Raw genomic sequence first — 23,381 nt, 5'->3', positions numbered from 1 at the left:
CAAGCAAAAGCCTGTTGAATTAAAAAAAAAACAAATAAAGGCTGTCTTCTGCAGGACTAAACAGGGCTGGTTTTATTCAAGCTTTTCCCGTGGGATTAGTCTTCCCCTGCTACTGGGGAGGCAGCGCTTATCGTTCTCAGTTTGCACTGTTAATGGGGTGTCATCGCACATCAGTTTGTGGCAAAGGAAAAACCACGTTGGTTGAGTTTAGCACAACCTACCATTTCAGATGGGATTATGTATCTTTTGATGGTTTGCATAACGCTGGACATGAGTTACATTCTGAGATACATTTTTTAAATATCTGAAATTCAGAGGCTTTTGTAGACTCGGGTTACATAAGACTCTTCCTCTGAGTCAGTTCTAGAGGAATCGAAAAAGTGCCACCACGTTTTCCTGAGGGGAAGGTGCTGATCTTTTGAATGAGTCCAATACAGGATGTGGTTCTGGGAGAAAGAAAAATAATGATCTTCACCACATAAAAAATTAAATGAAAGACTTGGATTTTTCTCACAGTAAGCCCTTCACACTGCCACCGCTTCTTTTGCTTGTTCTAACTCTATGCGCTTTCCAACATTACTAACTTTACTGGTGGTGAGATGCAGAGGGTGCTGGCCTCAGCTTCAACACCTCTGGGATGCTGAAATGCCGTGGGGATAGGTAGGGGACAGATACTACATAAATAAGCCAGTTAATCTGCGTCAGAGCTATTACTACATTTAAGGACTGTCCTGCTATCACAGGATTGTATCATACTCCAGTATTGGAGTATGGAGCACAGAGTACCCTTAGCGGACTTCTTAAATTTGCACTAAGTCAGTGAAAGACGTGCCAGTGGGATTTAGGATGAGGATTGGTCTATGACGCTGTAGAGGACCAAGGTACAAAGACCCTAGTTCAAGTCTAGGTGATGCTTTACAATTTAGAGCTGAGATAAATGTGTGTGATTTAGGATATTCAGGGTTTATGATCTCTGGGTACAAATTACCATTTTTGCCAAGTTGAAAGGTAATACTGTGAAAATGAAACTCCTCTCCCAATCCAAGGGACGTTCATGTGGCAGAAACAGAGGTCTTCCATTATCCTTCCCTGTGAGTGGTGGCATTTTATATAGCATGATTTTTAATAAGATATTCTTCACGTAACTGGAGGTGAGTGTGCAGTTGCAGATATGTTACAGTTAATAATTCAGACACACCTCACATGCACTAAAGAATATTTTGCATGCCAGGTAATTTGATATAGCTGCGAAATGAAAACGTGGCTGAAACCTCAAAGCTGCTGAGATTGTAAAAAATGTTTCAGATACATATGAGACTATTTTGGTTTTATAATGGTTTAACTGGTGAATAAGAGAATAGAAAGATCAATAATTCGTATATTACTAGCATGTATAAAAACCAACAAATTATATGATTTTTACCTTAAGTATCTGAAAGAATTTGCTGCTCCTGTTTTGTTGGAAAAATGTTAACCTCGAGTTTCTGGAATGGATAGGATACCAAAATCTGTTATTGTAATGATGTACCTTATATGATACTTGAAATTGTAAGGGAACTGTTTAAGTTGGCAACTGCAGACAAATTACGCAATGCTGCAGGTCAAATCTAACTTAATATGGAATGAATGCAGTGAATATTATTACTGAGAATTATTGCTAAAATTGCAACTCAGCTGATGTTTGCACAGGCAATAAAGTAGTCATAGCTCTTTTAGTCAGTGATGTATGAGTCCTAAAGATTTTAGTAAAAATAGATACTAAACATACTTCCAGAATGTTCCATGAAGTCTCAGCTTCCTCTTGAGAACAAAATGGTTCATGATTACCATTTGGATTAAAAGTCATGTAGAAAATCTGAGAATTTTGAAATGCAGGCCAGTGACTGCCAGTATCCTATCTCCTTTGTCTGGACTAAAGATTGCTCTACAAAAAATGTTTGCTTCAGATTTTCTTGTAAATTTTAATCCAGTTTAAGATTGTGGGAGAGAGCACCTTTTTTCAAGCTTTTTGAAAAGAAGGTCTGTTGAAAAACACCAAACTCCTTCATCTACTAAATGTATGTATATATATATATTATTTTTTTACTACTTTTCCTTCCACTGATATTTAGAAAGAATGTCTCTGACCATTTTCTTTAATAGATTTCATTAACTGCCAGGACCTAGAATTTTTTCATTTATGGAGTCCTCTTTACCTAGGACTAAACAAAGTCAGTGAAACTTCAGCTGTGTATGCAACAGTACTCCTTTTGACAATTTTTACAGATACACAGATGTACACATTAGGTAGCAGAGGTGAATAGTTTAGTGACTTCAAAATAATTAACTATTTGCATCTCTGTATTAATGTGGCATTCTTATTTATGTTGTGTGGTAACTTGGCTGGAGTTGGCTAAATGTATGAGAAAGATATGAACCTGATAGAGCAGGTCCAGAAGAGGGTCACAAAAAATGGCCGAAGGGCTGGAACATCTCTCCTAAGAAGAAAGGCTGAGAGAGTGGAATTGTTCATCTAGGAGAAGAGAAGGCTCCGGGAAGACCTTACCATGCCCTTTCAATACATAAAGTGGGCTTATAAGAAAGACAGAGAGAAACTGGACAAGAGGTAACAGTTTTAAACTGAAAGAGGCTAGATTTAGATTGGATATAAGGAAGAAATTCTTTACTATAAGGATGGTGAGACACTGGAACAGGCTTCCCAGAGAAGGTGTGGATGCCCATCACTGGAAGTCCTCAAGGTCGGATTGGATGGGGCTTTGAGCAACCTGATGTATTGAAATAATATTCTTGCCTGTAGCAGGAGGGTTGGATGGAATGACCTTTGAAGGTCCCTTCCAACCCAAACCATTCTATGATTCTATGAAAATATGGACCTAAAGATAGCTGAAATACATGTTTTTAATTAAAGCTGCTTGTTTGGGTTTTCTCTGAAGCAGGTTGCAAACACCATAATTAATTGGATTTAAAAATGAAATGCTTCAGTTGAGAAGCGTAGTGGTATGCATGGCGTGCCCAGGTGGCTGCCTGAGGCAGGTGATAGTTTAAATGTCGTGGGCTGTGAGACATCTGCATTAGCAAAACCACAGATTAGTGAGATGTGGCTGAAAGCATGAGTAGTCCTTTCAGCTGTAACTTTCTGTCATTGAAACTTCACAACATTAGTAAGACATTTGAAGACAAGAAGTGGCGTTACAGATGTGTTATATTAGCTTTTGGTCGCAGTCCAGTGAGAATGATGTATATAGCCTGGTCCTTGGAGATATTTGTTCTGTATCACAAAACTATGAAATCTGACCAAATTCAGTGCAGCCGACAGCCTCATTCCTGTAGAGGTAGCCTGTAGTCTGTCACAGGGACATGGACATTGGAGATCCAGACTGACACCAATTAGCACTTCTTGTCAGGATATGTATGTACTCTATGCCTGTGTGACTCTGGTAGCAGTAGTATTACTTAATTGAGCCTGACACTCTTCTACCAAGAGGGGCAAAACCCAATTTTTTTAGGACAGTAACTTATTGATGCCAAATTCAGAAACATTTATTTTTGTCTTAGACAGTGACCTTTGAGAACAATTTGTCTTTTAAAATTATATAACTCGCTTCCCTTTTGTAACCACTCTTGGATCTTTTTGTTGTTTTTTTCCAGACTGGAACAAACGGATTGAATACAAGCCTGGTTCTGGCAGCATACCTTTGTTTCCCAGCATTCATCTAGAAACGTGTGATGGGCCAGTTTCCTCAATACATACCACTATTGAGTTACAGACCAATTACATCGGAAAGGGCTGTGATCGTGAAACATACTCAGAAAAATCTCTGCAGAAATTATGTGGTATGGATATGGCTTTCAGTTGATATAATAATTTTCCAGATAAAGCACCAGTTCCTGTGAGCTGTAAGCATGCAATATGTGGATTTAGCGCAGACGGTTCATTTTGGATTGGAGCAACGAAAATGAAGGGGGTGGTGGTATTTGACTGGTGCTCCATTCTTCTTTTCCATCAGTTTTCACTGTTTTTCATACCTTCTCCCTGCTTTGATTTTTTTTCTCTCCTGCTCCTCTTCCCTTCTCTGTTTTCTCTCTTTCCTCATTCCACATCTTTCTTCCCTCTGCTACTAATACTGATGTGACAGCGCAGTGAGATTTCAGCTATAGATTTGCTGTCATAGGAAGACCATAGGATTTGATGAGAATTGAACCTCCATCTTGTGTTTCAGACTTCCTGACTCAGCTTTCTGTTCTGCTGCTAAGTACTGGGCCAGAGTAAAAACAAACATAAAGTAAAGGAACATTTGGGGCAATCATTTGAGCAAAAATATTTAAGAAACATGAATTTCAGAAAAGAGTTATCCTGGTGAAGAAAGGTTTCCTAATTATTTTCTTCCCTTTTTCTGCTTTTTGCTAACTTGGTCAAAAAGATACAAATTAATTTCGAAAGGTAGATTAAATACTTGAGGACACTGCTGTATTTTCGTGACTGTAAGATTATGTGCATGGTAAAGCAGTGGCCACACATTAAGCCATTTATCTTTTGCCTTTTGAGATCTGCTGTCTCTCGTCCTCCTCTAAAATCCTGTCTTCTTAGGGTCCTCACCTGATGCCCTGGTGGTGTGGAACATTGATTCTCATCTTCTCCAAAATGTCTCTTTACCTGGCTCCTGTCCGAGCTACAGTAGCAAGTGTGCAATTTTTTTTCCATTTAAAATGTATGGGGTTTGGTTTGTGGTGCTCTGCTGTATGGCTTACATTTACTTTGATAACCGCACAATAGTGTTGCAGATATATTAAGATCAATACACTAACCTTTAAGAAATAATTTTGTAAATGAAAATTTTCAGCCAGTGCTACTAAATTATTAAAAATGGAGCACCAATTCCCAGGGAAAAATAGTTTACAGTTACGTTTACCAATTACCTATGGAGACTGGGAAAGTGAGGTAAAGGTGAGTAGGAGTAGTAGCATTCTCATAAAATCTGAATGTTTTCAACTTGAAAATTCCTTAGTTAAGATTAGGGAAACAATCATAATTTTAATCCTGCGTCTTTATCCAACTGACTGGGGTCCTGGAAGAGCAGGAGAAAACCCATCTGCCAACAGTATGCATCTTCATCAATGTGTTAGTGACGTTAAAACCGAGAGTTTGATCAAGGCTATGTGGCATATCAGGGACTTGATTTTGTAAAATACTAGCATTTTAATAAAAATAAATATGTTGCAGCTAAAGTCAAGTACTTTTGCCTCCTCTAAGAACCTGTATTGGCAGCAAAAAGAGCATTGCTTTATGCTTGTTACAGACCTGAACTGCAAATGGCGCAATCATTCAGAGCAGATCACTACGTACAAGATCTAAACCACCAAATTATTACATTGGCATAAAACACTAATAGCAACTATTTCCAACATTATTATCATTTTAAGTGTAGGATCGAAAGTAGGTACCTTCTGCTGGTGTAAAATTCCTCAGTTGAGGAATATCGTGCACAGTCTAAGTGGTTCAGTGTGGCTTGACTACCTTACCTGCTGACACCTAAGCGGTAGAGAATTTCAAGTCTTTCTCTTTTTCTCCTGAATAAACTAGATATTTCCCAATCCGAGTCCAATCTTAATTCATTGTCTGCACCGTGCGTAGGCCTAAGCTGGTGAAAAGCAGAATGATCAAAAGCATTTCAGCGGGTCTGTCAATGCCATTGTAGTAGCTGCAGGCAGCCTTTGAGCAGGTGGACACAGGTACTGTCTAACATTACTGCTGAACTTCCAGTTTTTACTGAGCACATCTGTGAAGGAACAGAATGTAAAGCACTTGAGAAAACAGATAAAATGTAAAAAGTATGTGTAAATGGGAGGGAAAATTCTCACTGATGAAAGAAAATTTTTTTATGCAAGGTTTCCATATCTTCATAGAGAAGAACAGGTAGGGTAGAAACTTATAATAGGACTTGGATAAAAAGGTTGTAAATGAAAATGAACTTTACATCAGAACTGCATTTGTACTAGCTTACACTTTGGTATTTAGTATTTATTACCATCCTTAATGTAGAGAGAACTCTTATGAAGGAAGGTTAAATTATTTCTGGAAATCAGGTTTTTTCCCAGAAATGACTTTATTGTATCTAATGGTTGCATGAATAAATTCTTTGAAAAGGAAGAAAACCCTGAATTTTTTTCTACCAGTAAAGCACTGTGCAATTGCAGAGTGCAGAACTGAGCGATCACAGGCAAATACTCATCTGTACCATATAAAATGCAGGGTTCTTTCTTTGTAATTAAGGACTCAATTTATAAATCCTGTGCTCATTTCTTCATTTCTCTGTTGGAAATCTAAAGAATTCAGATGCTAAGGACAGTGCATTAAAATTCATTTTTTATATGACTGATGGCTTAAGTCTGCCTTTCAATAACCCAGTGATTTGTACTCACTTTGACAGTCAAGGTGGGCAGTTTAAATGATTAAATTACGCTTGAGTCGTTTTAAAGTCAAGGAGTTATTAGTGTTGTGCCTCAAAGCATTTTAGTAAGCATTTTTTCACCTTGTCATCCGACAATAATAAAAAATAAAGAATGTATAAAAGATGCAATTTGGACTGCAAAAACATATCCAGAATAAATCTCACTTAAAAATGTAATCAATTTAAGGGGCCTAGAATATGGTGGAAATATGACTATGGTGCTGTCTTCTTTCCCCCTAAACATAGATAAAATAGAAAATAATGGGATTGCTAATTCTCACATATGGCAGACAGGAAACCGAAATATGGAAACACTGAGTATCAGATTCAAGGCCATGCTCCAGCAGGGTAGATCCCGCCCTCTCTCCTTTATCCTGGGTTGCATAGGTTTTCAGGCGTTGATCAAAGTTGTTGATCTGATTGAAAAGTTAACAATTTGGGCTTGGTTTTATTTGAATGGATAGCTTCCAGCTAAGCCAACAGGCTGGTCCAATCCAGCCAGCAGCGTCAGCATGTGCTTAACCTGGCACAGAGTTTGCAGTACAAACATGAGGGGTGGGGACAGGAGGTGGGGACAACTCTGTAAGTTGCTTGTGAAAACAAGGAGTTTACTATGCAAGGGGTACCTCGGGGGTCTCAGTCCAAAACTGTGCTTAATGCAGTGGCTCCTGCATTATTAGAAGAAAAGCTCATCAGCCCCTACGTTTTGGAAGGGCGCTGGATGCAGTAGCATGGTAAGGATCTTCTGGGAACACCTCCAGATACATCCTTTTTGTATTGCTCCAGGTCTGTGTATGTACGGGGCTGAGCAGCTTGGGATGCTGGTTGGATTTATTAGGATCAAAACGGTATGATTTCTTCCAGCTATATCTCCCAAGCACATAATCCAATAGTTGTTCTCAGGGCAGGATTAACACAGGCTAACAGGATGAGGCTCCAAATAACCCATAAATCTCCATAAAAAGATTGTCAGATAAAATAGAACCTGTCAAGTTTGGTACTGATTACCCAAATGCTCTTACACGACCCTGACCTTAAGTTGGGAAAATAAGGTAGTTTACTTAAGCACCTTGCTGCATCAGGTTGAACAAGCAACGTGAGAGACTTTCATTTTGGAGTTTTCCCACAGATTCATTCTAGTGGAAAAAATAGATGTTTCCAAATTTTTATGGCCGCAGTAGATAGAGTGAGTGAGGGATGAGGCATCTCCTTTGAGCCCATTATTTACCTAATATGAGCATGTCCCCATTTAAAAGTGTATTTCCTTTGATATACGCGACGGTGCAAGCAATTTCTGTTCCTTCTGTAAGTTTAAAAAATGACCATAAAAATTAGCACAAAAGGAAACTGAGAAAATTATGGCTTTACTTGTGCCCTGTGCCAGTAATTTTATTTTTCAGTGGCTTGTATTAAAAAAAAATAAAAAAATAGAAAGTTAATCACAAATTGTGCCATCTGGACAAATTGAATTTGATGTATTCCTGTTGATAACATCTGTGTATTAAGCAATGCAGTGTGGTGTATTACCCAGAACTAAAATTGATAAAATAAATACACTTTGGTTTCAAGTTCTAAACCCATAGGTGTTAGGTTTGATATTCCTGTCACTTCAGAATAACCTCATTTTACAGTAAGAAATGTTGGAGAATTATCTAAGAAAATCAGTTACTGAATTATATGAATGTTTTCATATCATTACTATAATATTTTCAAAAATCCGTAGGATACAATTCCACACGTTCTTGGCTTAAAATTCTATGCTCCTGCAGCGAGTTGGGATCTTTTTTCTCTCCTTGGATGTTGAAGGAGGCTGGGATATCTTACTAGTTTGGGATGTTTTATTCAGTTGTGGTTTAGTCACCATATTCTTCCTTGACAAAGCATCAACAAGAATACAAAGATTGTTTGTGCTTTTTACTCTGGCAAGCATGCTTTCTGCTAACTGCTGTCTTTCACCAGCTAAGTAGAAGCTTTGGGTAGCTCATTACATGTTTTTAAAAGTGTCTGACAGTTGTTAAGCTGTAAGGAAACACAGAGCTGTTAAAGAATTGTGCTATTTTATCAGATCTTGGCACCACAGTGTTTTCCATTTCTGGGGTTTATTTTGGGGTTTTGTTGGTTTTTATTTTTTTTCCAATTAATTCTGACAAACAAATGCTGTGTAGCTGGAAACCACTTTGCTAATGATTTGCTTTGGGGTTGGGAAGGTGGCTGATCTGCATTATGAGTAACACTTAAGTCTTAGATCTATCATTAGACAAGAACATATGGAGTTACAACCATCGTGTATCTGCCAGAAGATGGCATTAAAGTGATTTTATCTGTTTTATGGTGAATATTCTGTATGTATTGACATGCATCCCAACATTATTGTGAATATCCATGACTATCTACTGGATATTAGGAGGCTTGTCCTACATTCATCCCCACTGTACTGTATTTTGCAACACATCATCCCCACATACCATAAGCTCCATGCTGTCAGGGAGGGAAGATGTAAAGCTTCCCAGCTGGATGTAGAGAATTTGGATTTAGTCTTAGCGGTTTTAGTCAGAGCAGTTCTTGAAATAACTGAAGAAATGTCATTAATGAATTTTAGAAAATAATGAGAAGTTTCAAGAATTATAATTTTAAGGTATTTTCATAGTTTTCTGTGCAATACATTTAATCTAGAGAACTCTTACTGCCTTACTTATTCGTCGGTATTATATAATGTGCATGTCATTTCACAGTGAAGCTAGTAGGACAATTTGGGCAGTAAAAATAATCAGACCCCTGGCCTATACTAAATTAATCTTCACAGCTTTTTTATTAGTCTCTTATCTTGTAATTCATTATATATCATTTGCAGGAGCTTCCTCAGGTGCCATTGACCTGTTACCATCTCCCAGTGCAACAACTAACTGGACAGCTGGGCTTCTCATGGATAACAATGACATGATTTTCAAATTTGATGGAAAGCAAGGAGCCAAAATCCCAGATGGAATAGTCCCAAAGAATTTAACTGATCAGTTCACCATCACTCTGTGGATGAAACATGGACCTAGTCCAGGATTAAGAGCTGAGAAAGAGACTATTCTCTGCAACTCTGACAAGACAGGTGAGTCTGTGTATTGAAAAAGTGTTTGGCAAAGGGCATAACAAAGTTAGTGGAGTGTTACCGTCTCTCCACAGTTAATTTGGTCTGGAAAAAAAGTTACTAAACTGGGATGGTGCCATTCCAAGCATTGCTGACTTGATAGTTTATTGAGGGGACTGGTGTCTACCTAAGCAACAAGCACTGGTTCTCGTCTTGGATAATCTCTGTGAACACATTTGTAGGATTTCATAGGAATTGGCTGATAAAATAATTAAATTAGGTTTAATTTTTTTATTATTTAGATTGGGAAAAACAGTTCTAACTCTTCATTGAAACTAGTTAAATTAAATATTGATTTGGATTTTATTTATTAGTTTGGACATCACGCTTTCATAAACAAGACTAATACAGTGTAATTCAGGAAGATGCTTACCATGCATAGCTTCCCTGAGAAACGTAATGATCCATGGTATTGAGAAAAGTCAGTTCTTTTGGAATTTTTTATTTGGATGGATTTTGTCTTTTAGGTGTATATTGCTTTCAAACACATTCACCTAAACAGAAGTGTTGATGATAATTCAGATCACTGATCTTATTGATTTCAGAGATGAACCGACATCACTATGCGCTGTACGTGCACAACTGCCGATTAGTATTTCTGTTGCGCAAAGACTTTGACCAGGCTGACACCTTTCGTCCTGCGGAGTTCCACTGGAAACTGGATCAGGTACCTGTGGTTTTCTCTTATCTGTAACCCATCCTTGTCTTCATCCCCTTTGGAAATCATAGAAAACAACCCAAATCCTAGTGTAACTGCTTTGTGAAATCAGAAGTCTTTTGCAATTATGTTGCAACTTGTAACTGTTATGACTCTAATTGGGATCCACATAAAAAGGCATGGATGAGCTAACTTGCTTGAGTCATTTAATACAGTAGGGTGGGGTTTTTTTAATTGAGTCATTTTAAACAGTAAGTAGAGGCTTATATCCTTTGGCAATGGATAGAGACATGACATTTTATATAGTTCCCTAGCAGTTTTCCATTTATCATTGAAAAAAAATCTACTGTATCAGCACAATGGAAGTGATGGAAACCTGTTCAAGAAAGAGTACGCTGACACACAGAAAGGCATTTGTAATATATTGTGAATCTAATCTGTAGACTTTTACTTTCATCTGCTGTGCTGTATGTAATTTCTCCTTATTATGAAGAGTGTATCGCAAGGAAATTATTAAAGAGATAAGAGTTGCCTTTCATAGATTTATTAATTCTAAGTAGGATAAGGATCATTTGGATGAAAGAAGACAGACTTCAGCAAAGTAGCATTTTCTCAAAGCAAGTTTCTTCATGTCTTTGAATCCAAACTATGATATTGAAGAAGATGTAGATAAAGGAATGGTTACTTTCCTAATTCACCTTCGAAATGCATATAAAAAAATGATCTTTGTTGTGATTATCAGATGGATGTATAAGAAACCACGTGACGATCATAGCACTTGCTTTTCATTTCCATTAACCAGTTTGGAACCAGTTTCTGCTGTACTTGATATGAAATCTTGCAATGTCTAGAAAGGGGTAAATTTACATTAAGTCACATTGAAGATCACAAGTCATGAGTAACTGATGTTACCTCGGATAATGCTGTTCTGAGTGATGAAGGTGGATTTGTATTTCTAAACTGTATACTAAACATCTAAATTAATGGTAATACAAAGTTTATGTAAAGTATTTTGACTTTGAAAGTTGAATGCAATCAACTTTTCTTCAATATCTTTACAATGAGAAAAGATTGATGTCCTCTCAATAAATTAAATTTGTGTGTAACTCTTGTAACTTAGACGTGACAAAATACTGGAAAAAAGGTACTGTCAAAGATAATTTTCCATTGACGGGATATATTTGATTGTGTGAAAGAACTTTTTCATCTCTGTTGCCATCTACAATTACTTTAGGCTTGCTCTACTTTCTCCACATCACTTCCATACTTTTAAAAAAGTAGACTGGATAAATGGCATAAACTGGAAAGTACAGGAATGCTAACATCTTTCCGATCTTTTTTTTCTTTCTTATATCATAAAAAAGACGGTGTATCCTGAACTATTGCTTTTTGTATCAAGGAAATTTTTGCGTGTGATTAGCCTTGCACTGGAATTTGATTAGCTTCCATGTTATTGATGAGCAACATTATACTCTTTATATTTCTATTTTGACAGTATTTTTTCCTTGCAGAAAGTGCTGCTCATCTCAGAAATCTATTTCTGGATGGTCTGTTGATTTGTGAAATCTGAATGAATTTGAGGGTGCATTGTTTTTAAACAACTGCTAAGAATATGTGTATCTAACTCGTTAAGTACAACTGATATTTTTTTCTTTAGCAAGGGATAAAGAATACCTTGGGCACGTCTACAGATTTTGTTTGAAATTAAGAAAGCTAGGGGAGTTGCACCAGCAAACAACTTCTCACATCTTCAGCTAACTTTTAAGTAGAATCACAAATATCTGGTGACAGGAACTCATTATACGTGATGTAAACCCTAGAGGAACCCAAAGATTCCAACTAGGGATGCCTGAATAAGTCCTTCGAGATATTTTCAGATTCAATCGATTGTACTTTGAGTTATGTTTCTGGAGAGAAGTTATTTTGTTGAAGCCATCTCAGCAAGGGCATATACTAAAGGCAGTCCAAAGTAGTGCTTGACACATTAACTCTTTTAATTTCTACTGTTGAACTATATGTTCCATTGTCTGCCAGTAATCATTTGTGTAATGTAAAATAAGCTCCCAAATTGTAGCACTACAGAAAAGTTGAGCTGCAACTAGGGACTGAAGGGACCACCTTCCTAACTGCTCTTGAAAATCCTACATCATGGAAACTAGGGATAGAAAAGATTTTTTAGGTCACATCATTAATTTCCTTTCATTTGGCTACTGTCAGTTGATTTCCACAGTATATTTTCAGCTGCTCTTTCTAGCTGAAAAAGAAGGTAAGATTAAAGTATAAATAAAGTTTGCTATGGGTTGTGTGACCAGATTTCCATGATTATTGATTTATATTGTCTTGGTGATACCATTGTAAGTTTTGTCATGAAGGGACCTGGTAAAGATTTCTTCTTTACCGCTTCTTCAACGCTCTTACCTGGCCTATATAGTAGAGTAAATTAAAAGAAGCTGAAAATAAAATATATGTGAATAGTAGGCTGGTAAGGAACTTGCGTGGTTTTGAAGACAAGGCAGTCAGTAACTTTCATTTTGAAGCAGTAAAATTATGCCAGCTTCTGTCTACCTAGAATGGTCTACCTTAGAAAGCACAGGATATTTTAAAACTACATCAAAAGCAAGTTAGCATCCCACTACAAACTCCTCTGGATCTCAATATGAAAAGAAGCTAGGGTTGGATTTTCAAATGTAGATTAAGTTCTCTAGGCACTTCTGAAAATCCTAGCAGGTGATTATTTGCATATTTAGATACTGAAATACCTCTGGAAATCTAACCCTCAGAACCATTCATTCTGTAATGACATAGCCTCACGTTCCTTGTTTTTTAAGAAAAGTATGGGTATTAAGTTGTATCTGTTGTGCAGTTTCTGTCTGCACTGCACTGTGACATGGGAGGCTGTAGATGGCATTGCATATGTGACTCTGGAAGACAGTTCAAAGGTTGGCACAGCCATAGTAGAGTAAAATGTGGCAGAGTACTTTATTGCTGAGCTCGCTTTATGATTGCGACATCCGTAGCTTGTTTTAGCTGAGAGGAATCCAGTGACCTTGTAATAGGGTGAAGCATAAACTAGTGAAATCATTTATCATTCTTACTGCAGAGTAGTAAAATTTATTATACCAGCTGCTTTGGGCTCTACCTAGTCCACAAGACTATTCATTCTTTCTGGGCACTGACCAAGAATGTGAGCTTACTGTCATTCCAAATTTAATTTAATTCTTTAGATTTTGTTTCAGAGGCGATTGGGTGTAGCACATATCTTAGTTGCAGACTATTCTTGGCTGAATACAAGGAGTCACATAAGAATTTATATAGCTACTCCTGTGCAGTGCATCTGAAGCCTTGCGATACGATGCAGCCATCATAACTGTCACGCTGAGCAAGTGTCGGAAACCTCCATATAGCAGAGGCTGCCAAATTAGCTCTGGCTAATTGTGCCTTTAAGTTAGTTGGTAGACCTAAGGATTTATTTTCAGTGTGGTTTTCAGTGTATTTAGTCCTATTTGTTACATTAAAATCAATGGACTTTGCTAAACTAACTTTTTTGCTTACTGTGCTAAGGACGCGTGACCTGAGAGTGCCATAACCCTGAGCATATGTGCCTTTAGTACGGAACTGCTAACACGCGAGATGAGTATGTCTGCAAAAAATGCTAATAATCAGAGGTAACAGACTTAAAACTGACGGTATCCTTGTTACTTATAAGAAAAACAGGAAAAAAAAAATTATATAGTTTGGGTTTTTCCCCCACTTTCATCCTTTTGGAAATTAACCATCTTAGTTGTGAGAGAATACATTAGTAGTAATCTGGAAGAAAAGGTATGGAAAGAACTATGTTAAAATAAGTGTCAGGTCTCTAATGCATGCTGGGTAATAAAAACTGCATAGTTTTTCCAAAGAACTGCAATAGATGCCTGATTAGAGGTAGTTTGTTCCTTTTACTTATTCCTATTTCCTTGGAAGCACAGGTGTTTCCTTTGTTTCAGAATCATGACCTTTTTTCTGAGTTTCCCATGCACAAGTTTAAATTGAGTATCATGATGCATTTGTCAACTTTTTTATCATTTATTTTCTCATAATTAACTATAAGACACGCTTTAAACCTGAGCACCTATTACAAAAAGTTTTGTCACCCTTTTGCCAGTAAAAGGCACCTAAATCATCATCTAATTGTCTCCAATGGGTAGGAACATAGATGTGGTTTTAAGTGAGTGATTTAGGCAGCCGAATATAAATTTGGGCCATCTAAAAATAACATATGAAATATAAAGATTGTTTCTTTGTTTTTTGTAGAAAGCTGTGATGATTTATGTTAAGGTTCCCTTCTTTTGGGATGCTTATATGCCTATATGCTCACCTTATGAACGTGTGACTGGTTTTAAGAAAATGATTTAAGAAAATGCTTCCTTTTGCACGCAGGGAATAACTGCATATGGGATGGGTGTGGTAGGGGCCTGAGCACAAAAGTCCCCTTGGAGATTTGGGAGTTGGTGAACTTCTTGACTTACATCTCTGATCACATTTCCCTTCAGCTGCTGGTGCTGTGTCGAGCTTTGTCAAATTCCCTGATGCAAGTATACCAGCATCGCAAAAGAGATCGGTTTATAACGAGATTATCTGTATTAGAAATGGAGTTCTCTCGAAATCAGTGGGAAGATGTTCATTGATTTTAAGAAGGGCAGGATTTCACCTGAGAGATGTTAAAAAAAAAAAAAATCAAGCCTTCCCACTTCTTTTCTTTCAATGCAAAGATATTTCCAAAAGCATTTTAGGGAGCTCTGTTAGCAACTCTGTTGCGAAGGTTTGAACTAGTGCCCATTTCCTTCATTGTCATCTGCAGGAAAAACCTCTTTTGATCCTGGAATTGCTGCTACAAGAAGTGACAATTCTTGTGTGTTCCCCATTTCTGGTTAATATAGTGAGAACTCTCTCCCTCGATTTCTGCCCATTTCTATATCCCACACAGAACCAAATCAAAGTAATAGTTTGAATAATGAAGCAAGGCATTCAAGCCTTTGGTGACAGTGGAAAACAGAACATTAAGTAGGACAATGCAGAATGTATTTCACATTCTGTTCATCATGAATACTAAATTTCTCATACTAATATTGAGGATAGTCAATTCAAGAGGTATTTTTTCTTCCCCTAAATCAACAGAATAGGAACACCTTTTTGAGTGGGAGAAGGGATCTCAGCCAGGGATGAACTTTTTTTCATGTACTTGTTTTTATTCACAATGGGAAATTATTTTCTGTTTTATACCCATGTTATCATCCTGAAAATAGTCTTCTAGCCCAGAGGCAAAATTGGTATTGATCTCCTTAAAAAGCAGGGAATGCACTGCATGATCTGGAGTCATTCTAAGTCAGCAAAAAATAGATAAACATGCAGAAAGTTATTGTTTCTTTTCTAAGATGAGATAAATTGCTTTGAATAATCCAAAATAAGCCTGCGGTGCTTTTCATTGTGGAAAACCCTCAAACAATTACTTTCATAATAGAAACGAGAGAAAGAGGTTTAGATAAATCTGAATATGATGCATTCTATCTCTGTGTGCACACATAGATGATGAAGGATCAAGGCAAGGCCTCCATTTGCATTTAACCACTTCACTGACCACACACAATAGGGTCTTCTACCAGGAGAAGCAGTTTTCTCCACTCAAGCCCTTCATTCCCATTTATGTTTTAAAATAAGCTACTGTTGCAAGGACATGATAGAGAAGGAACTGACTTTTGAAGAAATGTGTGTTATAAGATAAGAGGGCAAAATGAAAGGGATTTGGTATCTGGCTGTTTTCTTACTTAAATCAGGTATTGCCATTAAATTACAGCATTTATGAGTGAAAGTTGTTCTTATACGCTGGATTTTTAGAAACTGGTCAGTTGTGTGCATCTAGTTTTGAGAAGACAGTCATTCACATTATGAAAGCCCTAGTGGCCTCCTTTTTGAGAGGCTCAGAGAGAAAGAAAATGAGTGAATATTTATGGAAAGTACATAGTATTCTCGGTCCTAGAGGGTTAAGGATACACGGAGGATGGATAGAATGACGCAAGCTTTCATCAGCTCTGTGTACTGAATTTCACCTCTAGATAAAAAACCTCAGGCTTGCCAGTCCCATACTTTCCAACATGGTGCCCTACTGACAGTTAATTTATTTTTTTTTTATGATGGAATTTAGTTGTTAATTTTTACTTGAAGCTCAAAAGAGTTTCTTATGTCCTTAATCATTTATTTTACAAGTTGATGTGCAGACCTGGACTTCTCTATGCATGCATCTTTAATGAAACTACAGGAAGAAGTAAGTTAGGTGTTTTCCTACAGAGCCAGTAAGAGATAAATTGTAATAGTATCATGCTGGTCCTGCAAAAGAGATGAAATAATTCCAGGACTTAAGAAGTCTTTGCAGCATCCCTGGCACTCCAAGGGGCCTACATTGTAGCCCTGTCTGTTCTGACACATTTTATTTACTAGTTTCCATCTTTTAATGGTATTTTGATAATTTTTTATTCAACAGCTTGCTTCAAAACAGCTTTTGCTAGCACAAGGATGAGTCAGCAGTGCTGATAAATGCCAAAAATATTATTTGAGACTCCAACTGAAAGAAGCTTTTTTAATATATATTTTTAATGTAACTGCAATATCACTGCTAATAATAAAATCTTGACAAACAAATCACAGTGGCTGGCAAGAACTTGCTTTATGACAAATAAAAATTTCTTTGGGCCAGCTCTGAAGTATTGCCTAAAAATTGGCCCGGTTTTGTGCATTTCTGATTTCTCTAGTCCAGCCCAGTGTGAAATGCAGCGACTGCTCTGTGCTTCTGTAAAACTTCCATGACCCTTAAGGAGCAACTGAGCTGCCTGCAGAAAGTATTTTATAATTTATCTATTTGCATTTACTTGAAATTATTTGGACATGTTTCTGTGTATTTGTATTCTGTATTTTGCAGTTTTCTCATTTTTCTGACTGTGACAGTTTTATTATACTAGTATAGGATTTTCAAACCTGTTTGTGCTGGCCTGCTCTTCCCAAAGACTTAAGATGAGCTGGGTCGACTCTTTTGAAAATGCTACCTGTTATGTGTTGTCTTTCAGCTCTTACTTACATGAGAAACTCTCACATACGTTTGACAAGTTACACTTGTGTTTGTTAACTTGCCTTGTTTCTACGGTACTCTGGGGACTCAGAAATAAAAAGCCTAGATAAGAAATTCCTAATCAAGCTACGCACGTAAAGGTGAATAGTCACGGTTGTTTTCTTATTTATCAGCAATTTATATTTTACACTGTCCCTAATTTATCAGTTATGCCACCAGAGTTTGTATAAATATGCTCAAACTGTTTTGAAAATGTTGCTGAAGAGCAGCAAGATCTGTTCCTTGGGCAATTTCCTCGGGCCTCTATGTTGTTTATCTTTCAAGAAAAGCAGGCTGGCTTTGGAGCATTCAGGCAGTGTTTGAAGCATTTCACAAACGTAGGACTGACATCTTTATCCTTCCAAATGCAGGTTAGGAGATAAATAGCGTGTGTTTTCAATAAGTATGAATTCATTTATATATGTGCATGAGCTGTTTATTCCATTGTTTCTGGATGTCCGCAGTTCAGGAAGAAAGTACAGTGTTGTTTTTCCATTGATTTACTTTCCACATGTGGATAGTCTCTTGGCAATAGCAAAGCCTAGAAGTGCATATGTTTAAGCACGTGATGAACAATTATGCAAAAATGCGTAACTGAGCAGGTTTCTAGTTATAAAGTTAAAAAATAAACACACAGTGCTGCCTGAGTGTAGTCATCAAGTGTTACTGAACAGACATGCTTGCTTGATGCAATTTAGCAACAAGAAAGGTGGATTATAATAGAATTATTTCATCGTGAACGAACTATGGATCTAATTTACTAAGACACATTGAAGTTACAGCATGACAGCACAGACATGCTGCAGCTACAGTACATAATCAGGGCTTTCAGGTTCTTTATCTGTCAGTATGATTAAGCAATTTCGTTATTTAAAGCTGTAATTAAGCCATCCATATTTTTGAAACCTATTGTGAAAATAAGTATTACACATTACGAGTTTCAAGGCTACAAAAGCAGCTCTCAGCTTGCGGGCAAATTAGTTTGCAAACTCTTATGCTTCACTTCAGTGTTGTCACAATGCAACAGTGAATATACATTATATGAAAAGGTTCTTATTGGAAAGCTGAATATCATATTTTCTAATGCAGTTATTTTCTCGCACTCAGTAAGACAAGAAAAAAAATACTTGTTGCAGGATTTCATAGAATCACAGAATGGTTCAGGTTGGAAGGGACCTTTAGAGATCATCTGGTACTAACCCCCTGCCCTGGGCAGGGACACCTCCCACTATACCAGGCTGCTCAAAGCCCCATCCAGCCTGACCTTGAACACCTCCAGGGATGGGGCAGCCACAGCTTCTCTGGGCAACCTGGGCCAGTGTCCCACCACCCTCACAGGAAAGAATTGCTTCCTGAGATTTTATCTAACTCTCCCCTCTTTCAGTTTAAAACCGTGACCCCTCGTCCTATCGCTACACTCCCTAATAAAGAGTCCCTCCTCATCTTTCCTGTAGGCCCCCTTCAGGTACTGGAAGGCCGCTATAAGGTCTCCCTGGAGCCTTCTGTTCTCCAGGCTGAACAACCCCAAATCTCTCAGCCTGAGCTCACAGCAGAGGTGCTCCAGCCTCTGATCATCTTTGTGGCCCTCCGCTGTACCCACTCCAACAAGTCCATGTCCTTCTTGTTATGAAGACTCCAGAGCTGGATGCAGTACTCCAGGTGGGGTCTCACCAGAGCGGAGTAGAGGTGTAGAATCACCTCCCTTGACCTGCTGGCCACGCTTCTTTGGATGCAGCCCAGGATGCTGGGATTGCCCAGGATGCCCAGGATTTTTTTCATTGTGCGATGGCAATGTACGTAAGAATTTCCTGAAGCTGATCATTGATTATTGAAGTCCGTTAGACTGCAGGGCATGCAGCTGGTTGTGCTGCAGGTTGGTGACTTGTGTGAAAGACTCCTCAGGGTGGGTATTTTTCTGAGGTGAATGGAGTCTCTTCTTATGGAATAGAGGTTGGTAGACAGTTGGAATAGCATGCTCTTACAGGGAAAACTTTTCTGGCCAATATTCAAAGCAGAATTAATGGCAAGAGGGAGTCATTTGCACAGGTCAAGAACAGGTGCTGGTTTGAGAAGAGCATAATATTAATATTGTGAAATTCTGGCAAATGAAATGCAATGAAATGGTAGATCACATTATGGTGAGATTCCAGTGAACGTGAATGGAAATGTTCCTGTTGTATTGTTGTCCATAAATCCAACTACTATTGTTATACTAGGAAACTGAAGCTGACAGAAATCAAGTTCTTTGTTATTGAAATGTGCATTAAAATGAAACTAGAACTTGATCTACTAATCTTCACTTTTTATATTTTACCCATTAAATTTTATTTTCTTACATTTTTCATATTGTAGTGGATGTACTTGGTACAACCTTGGTAGACAGAGATGGACTTTATAAGTGCTCTTAAAATTCTTTCCAGCCTTTTTATGTGTGACTGTAATTAATGCCTAATATTTTAAAAATACATTATTATGGTTGCTAATCGTTAATGAAACTCGTATCAGTAATTTGTCATGTGAAAGTGACCATATTAACAATTCCACACCTAAGACTGTAGGAGACATTTAGCGTTAGTATGGATTTGACAGTTCTCACCATGCCACCTCCCTAGATCATCAAGCCCAATTTTCTTATTTACAGAAGCCTTGGGATGTGTTAGGAATGACTGTGGTGGGTAAACCAATTGTTTATGATTTACATGATTTTGAAGAAAGATCAATTTCACTTTTCACAAAGAACTCTACATTTTTAAGACACTGACTATGTTAAAACATAGATTTAAAAAACACTTTGTATTCACCAGACCTTCAGGAGAATTGATATCTTTTGGCCATATTGAACTATTATGATATTAGTGGGCCTATTTACTGCAGAAAGTAAAAAATTCCTGAGAGCTGTATTAAGCATCTGCAAAGTTTATAAGCCAGTGCCTCTGCTGGTGTAAATCTGCCCCATTCTCCACGACTGCTGCTGAGAATCTAAACCTTTGCTTTCTTACCAAACAAATATACGCTCTATAAGAGTAAAGGGAATGTCAGCAGCTTTTAAAAAAGGTCAGGATAACTGTGCAGTTTTTTAATTCAATGCTACCAATTAGAAATGAAGTCTTCAAAATGTACTTGGATCCATGAGCTTTGCCAGAGCATGACAGAGCCAGGATTATTTCAAAACTTAACATTAACCAGCGCCTCAGCCCTGATTACGTTACAAATAACTGTGAATCCATTTATAGTTTAGTAGTATTATTAGTGCTGTCTAGAAAATGGAAATCCTTATGAATAATTTCATGTCTTAAAAGCATTTTTTACTTTAGAATCGCATATTCTTTTTAAGCAGGAAATGAACCCTACAGAAGCTTTCTAGGCAGGCAAAGGCAGGATCTTCACTTGAGATTTTCATTAGCAGAAATTGTTTTCCATTGAAACTGTACATTTCTGAGCGCAACTTTAATGTTAAAAATTGCAACTTTATTGGTCATAATTCCAGGAAAATTACTGAGATTCTATATTATATTATTGATAGCTGTAATATTTTTATTAGTATTACTGTGGGGTTTTTTTGTATTTGCATGTCATAGAAATCCTACATCAGCAAGTAAATTTCAAAAACGAAACATCACTATGACATATCTGTTGCACAAAGTTCTTCTATCATATTATAGCATACCTTGCAAGTTTTAAAGTATCCTCACAGCATCCAGTTGAGTTCCTATTCTTAATTTACTCATGCCTGCTCAAAATTAGATGGAAAGCTGCAGGCTGATAGTGCACAGATCTTCCGAGCCCTGAGCTAGTATTCTTCCAAACAGACAATTAATGGTATTCAAGACACTGAAGAATTTAACTGCATTTTTTCAAGCACTTAGAGTTCAAGGTCTTGCTAAGTTATTTTCCAATCTCACAATGATTGTTTTATTATAAATTCAGCCTTTTCCCTTTCAATTTGTTTACTCCAATTAACCTGTGGACTCAAATTTGTTCGGAGCAATTTACTGTTGTTGTTGTAATTGGATACACAGCCTGCATGGCATTTTTTATTCTTTGCTTAAGTGGCCTCAAGCTCTCTCTCACTGAGGCCTCTCTGCTGACATCATTGGATTTGGATGCACTCCCGAGGAAGGGTTTGCTGTAATGCTTCATGGCCAGCACACAGGCCCTGATTTCAAATTCAGCCTTCATTTTCTGTGTTCTGAATATACTTAACTGAGTGTGGCTCACTTAATGAAGACTCTTGCAGTAACTTATCACCCAGCGCTCAGCTAAAGTAAATAGAAGAAGAATTGGGATCACAGTTAAGTGTATTACAATTCAAACAAAAAATTATTTTATTAATCTAACTCTAGCGTGTATGCAATAGAAGACCATACTACTTTGTATGCAGAGGTAACAGGAAACATCCAGTTTACTTCAGATAACTGCTATGAGAGACCTTTTTGAATGTCGTACTTGGTTTCCTTGTAGGGCTGTTCTTCCCTTCCTTGACTGTCACTTTCTAGTTCAAGTGGGCTAATTCTGTTTTGATTTCAGAAATACACAGCCCTGAGCTGGCTCACCATTTACCTATGGACTTACCCTTAAGTACTTAAGCATTTACAGCGGTTTTCATTAAACTACCCACATGCTTACGTATAAGAGCCATTCTAATTATAAGTTTCAATTGCAATTTTCATACATGTTAAGTGGTTTGTTTTGTTTAGCAATTTAGGCTAACTTTTTATCATCGAAAGTTAGCCTAGTCAAAAGTTTATTGGCTAGCCTATTCATCATTTATGTTGAACAAAAGTCATCAAAATAAATCTGCACCCACATTAATCACCACCTAAGTAAAACAAAACCATGCCTTTCTCTTTCAGTTTTGTGTTACTTGCCTTGGAAGTTTTCAGGAAAAGAATAAAGCCTGTTTAATTGTTCACCACACAGCTTTTCATAAAGGCTCAGAAAATGAAGTAATCCTCTGATTTCTTACATGCTCAATATTTTTCATCAGAAATGTTGAAAAACTTTTAAGGTTCCACAGGTTGAAGTAGGTCCCTCTTTCCTCATGACCCTGACGGTTGGGTGACTAGCCTTCTTTTCAGCCTTTGAAAGCCTTCTCCAATCCTTCCAGCCAATGAATCAGTCCTTGATGTATATGTGGACTGACGTATTTTGCAATCATCCACCAAAAAACCCTTTATCCTTTAAATTATGTAGACTCCAGTACCTTATTCTTGCTTTAATTCCTAAGTTTTGTTGGCTTTATATGAAGTAACATCTGTTAACATCTGATCAACAATTCAATATTTCCCGAAATTTGCACACTAAACATATCGGGTTCTGCTAGAAGTGCCTGAGTTCCCAGTTGTGGAAGTGCTACTTCAAAGCTTTGGTATAAAAAAGTGTGTATCTCTCTGACTGCTATTCATACGACTTCTATGAGAAACATCTCCCTTGAATTTCATGTCTTCAAAAATCCTGTGCATCAATTTCTAATTTTGTGATTCCTCTGCTAACAGCAAAAATATTCAGGTATTTATAGCTTAAGGGTATCTTACAAAAAATATTTATTTTAAAGTGAAACATTAGTTTAATAGGAGAGATGTATGCTGCATAGTCAGAGTGTCCGTATCTGTGTTGAAAGCACACAAGGTATTTTTCACAGTTTTATTTTGAAATAGAAAAGGTCATAGACAATTGAAAAATTTCATTTTATTGTTATAATTTCCAAATTTCAGTACAGCTGGTTATTTTAATTGTAAGCTCAGAAAACTAAAGGAAAGCTTTACTCTATTGGATTATCCATGCAGTTTGTTGGTGTATCGTATGTATTCATATAAATTGAGAATGAAGATTATGTCTAGAATAACAGAGTATGAAACCTGCATGACTTCACGCCTTAATGGTGCCTTACCTCATACCCGTAATTTCAAAATCAGAATACAAACAAGTCTTTTTTAGTAGCCAGAAGAAATGCAAATGCTTCTATAATTTTTTCAATATGCCGTACTCTAAAATTTA

At 37.2% G+C, this 23,381-nt stretch overlaps 1 protein-coding gene across 3 annotated transcripts in view; it reads left to right on the top strand.

Moving 5' to 3' along the window:
* Positions 1 to 23,381, top strand: part of CLSTN2 (calsyntenin 2) — a 377,450-nt gene that overhangs the window by 305,294 nt on the left and 48,775 nt on the right. For all 3 annotated transcript variants that reach the window (XM_063337606.1, XM_063337605.1, XM_063337607.1), the window contains exons 6-8: positions 3,649 to 3,834; positions 9,301 to 9,549; positions 10,134 to 10,255. In XM_063337606.1, coding sequence (XP_063193676.1) covers positions 3,649 to 3,834; positions 9,301 to 9,549; positions 10,134 to 10,255 — 557 coding nt within the window. The remainder of the gene's footprint in view (positions 1 to 3,648; positions 3,835 to 9,300; positions 9,550 to 10,133; positions 10,256 to 23,381) is intronic.

Source organism: Chroicocephalus ridibundus, chromosome 6 (assembly GCF_963924245.1).
Source record: "Chroicocephalus ridibundus chromosome 6, bChrRid1.1, whole genome shotgun sequence".
NCBI classification, from domain to species: Eukaryota; Metazoa; Chordata; class Aves; order Charadriiformes; family Laridae; genus Chroicocephalus; species Chroicocephalus ridibundus.
This window is presented reverse-complemented; position numbering and strand designations above follow the sequence as displayed.